General features: G+C 64.4%; 1 protein-coding gene across 1 annotated transcript in view; it reads left to right on the plus strand.

Annotated features, from left to right (window-relative positions):
* PRKCZ (protein kinase C zeta) overlaps nt 1-2,200 on the plus strand; it is an 88,658-nt gene that overhangs the window by 76,987 nt on the left and 9,471 nt on the right. The window contains 2 exon segments of the mRNA XM_023521636.1: nt 522-608; nt 2,128-2,200. Of these exon segments, the coding sequence (XP_023377404.1) occupies nt 522-608; nt 2,128-2,200 (160 nt within the window).

Raw genomic sequence — 2,200 nt, forward strand, 5'->3', positions numbered from 1 at the left:
GCTCTCCTGGCGTTTCTTCCAACACCCAAGCTGGTCCCCCACCCAGACTCCAGGGTGTCCCTGCAGCTCTGCACCCGCCCTGTCCCCCACACGCCACCCCGGCCTGTGCTCCCTGGAGGGGCCTCCCCGCCCCGCAGTGGGCCTCTTGCCCTGAGGCGGGCCTGGTGCCTCTAGGAGACCAAATAGCTGGAGGGAGCGAATGAGTGGACGGAAGCTGCAGAGTCCTACTAAGTCGGGGTCAGGACCGGGCCGACGGCCGGGTCTCGGGTGTCCCCAGGGTGACTCCTCGATGGCAGGCACAGAGCTCCACCTCGGCCGTGGCCGCCTGTTCAGTCTGGGCCGCTTTCTCAGCGACCTAGGGCGCCTCTTTCTTTGGCCACTCAGGAGAGTCGACGTGGCAGCCTCCAGCGAGAGGAACTCCTGGGAAGGTTCTGGGTCGTGACTTCTTCATGCTGAGTGTGTCTCAGGTGACACTGGCCGCCTGTGATCTCAGCCTCTGTCACCCTCTCTCTCCTCCCCAGGTTGTTCCTGGTCATAGAGTATGTCAACGGCGGGGACCTCATGTTCCACATGCAGAGACAGAGGAAGCTTCCGGAGGAGCATGCCAGGTGGGTGCCGGCCAGGCGGGCGGGGGGTCGTCCTCGGGTGGCCGGCGGCGAAGTGTGGGGGAAACGCGTACCCCGCGCAGGAGGCCCTCAGGAGGGTCCTCCGAGTCCCAGAGCCCAGCACTCCTTCTCAGGTGGCTAAGGGACGCTCAGCTCTTCCTCCCCCTCGGCCAGTGGCCCGGCTCCCCGCCCCGCAGCCCCAGGCCTGAGGGGCCGGGGGACGTTTCCCTCCACCCTCCCGCCCTTTCCTGTTTTCCGCAGTTTTCCCTTTTCTCATTTCCTCACTCGGAAAAAATTCCCAGCAGTTTCATGAGTCACCTGAGGTCCTTTTGGGGAGAAGGCGGGTCATAGATCGAGAAGAGTGCGCCCCCCACACACTCACAGTCACGGGCTCTTTTTCTGGCTGTGACGAAGTGAACATAACACGAACCTGCCACGTTGGCCGTCGTTAAGGGCGTAGCAGCGGCATCGAGCACACTCACGGGGTCCCGCGGCCGTCACCGCCCCCGTCTCCGGGACGGTCCATCTTCCCTGACTGACACTCACTCCCATGAAGCACCCGCTCCCCTCCCCCAGCCCAGTGCCCCCCGTGGGTCCAACTCCTGCCGGGGCCTCCCGTGCGTGGAGTCACGCGGTACCTGTCCTTTCGTGACTGGCTTCACTCAGCACGCTGTCCTCCAGGCCCGTCCACGCTGTGGCAGGCGTCAGAATGGCCTTCCTTTGGGGGGCCGAGCGACGTTCCGCCGTGGGGATGGACCCGCTGTGCTCAGCCCTCTGTGCTTAGCTGACGCCGGGGCTGCTTCCGACGCGTGGCTGCCGTGACGCGGCTAGGCACAGGGGCTCCAGCTTCTCGTGGAGACGCTGCTTTCGGTTCTTTTGGGGACATCCCAGAGCAGGCTTGCTGGACCCTGCAGTTATTCTGTGTTTCATTTTTTGAGGACCCTCCAGGCTGTGTCCACAGAGGCCACATCATTTTACACACCCACCAGTGGTGCACAGGGTTCCAGGGTCTCCATGTCCTCAGCACTGCTTTCCTATTTGATGGTGGCCGTCCTGAGCTGTGAGGTGACCCTCTTGTACCGAGAGGTGACCCTCCTGAGCAGTGACCCGGCTCCTGAGCTGTGAGGCGGCTCCTGAGCAGTGAGGTGGCTCCTGAGCTGTGAGGTGACTCCTGAGCTGTGACCCGGCTCCTGAGCTGTGACCCGGCTCCTGAGCAGTGAGGTGGCTCCTGAGCTGTGACCCGGCTCCTGCGCTGTGAGGTGGCTCCTGAGCAGTGACCCGGCTCCTGCGCTGTGAGGTGGCGCCCCCTGAGGCTTTGCTTGGCGTCCCCTAACGACTGGGATGCTGAGCATCTTTTGTGGTCTTGCTGCTCCATGCGCTCGTCCGAGACAGAACATGGGGACGTCGGATGCGAGAGCAGGGGTCAGCGGCGGTCCCCTCCGCCTCGTGACGTGTGCACGGGCCTCTCGGCCAGGCCCGTGCGGGGCCCTCCGCTGACCGCGGGATGTGCCCCCGCCCCCAGATTCTACGCCGCCGAGATCTGCGTCGCCCTCAACTTCCTACACGAGAGAGGAATCATCTACCGGGACCTGAAG

Source organism: Pteropus vampyrus, unplaced genomic scaffold (genome assembly GCF_000151845.1).
Source record: "Pteropus vampyrus isolate Shadow unplaced genomic scaffold, Pvam_2.0 Scaffold309, whole genome shotgun sequence".
Taxonomy (NCBI): Eukaryota; Metazoa; Chordata; class Mammalia; order Chiroptera; family Pteropodidae; genus Pteropus; species Pteropus vampyrus.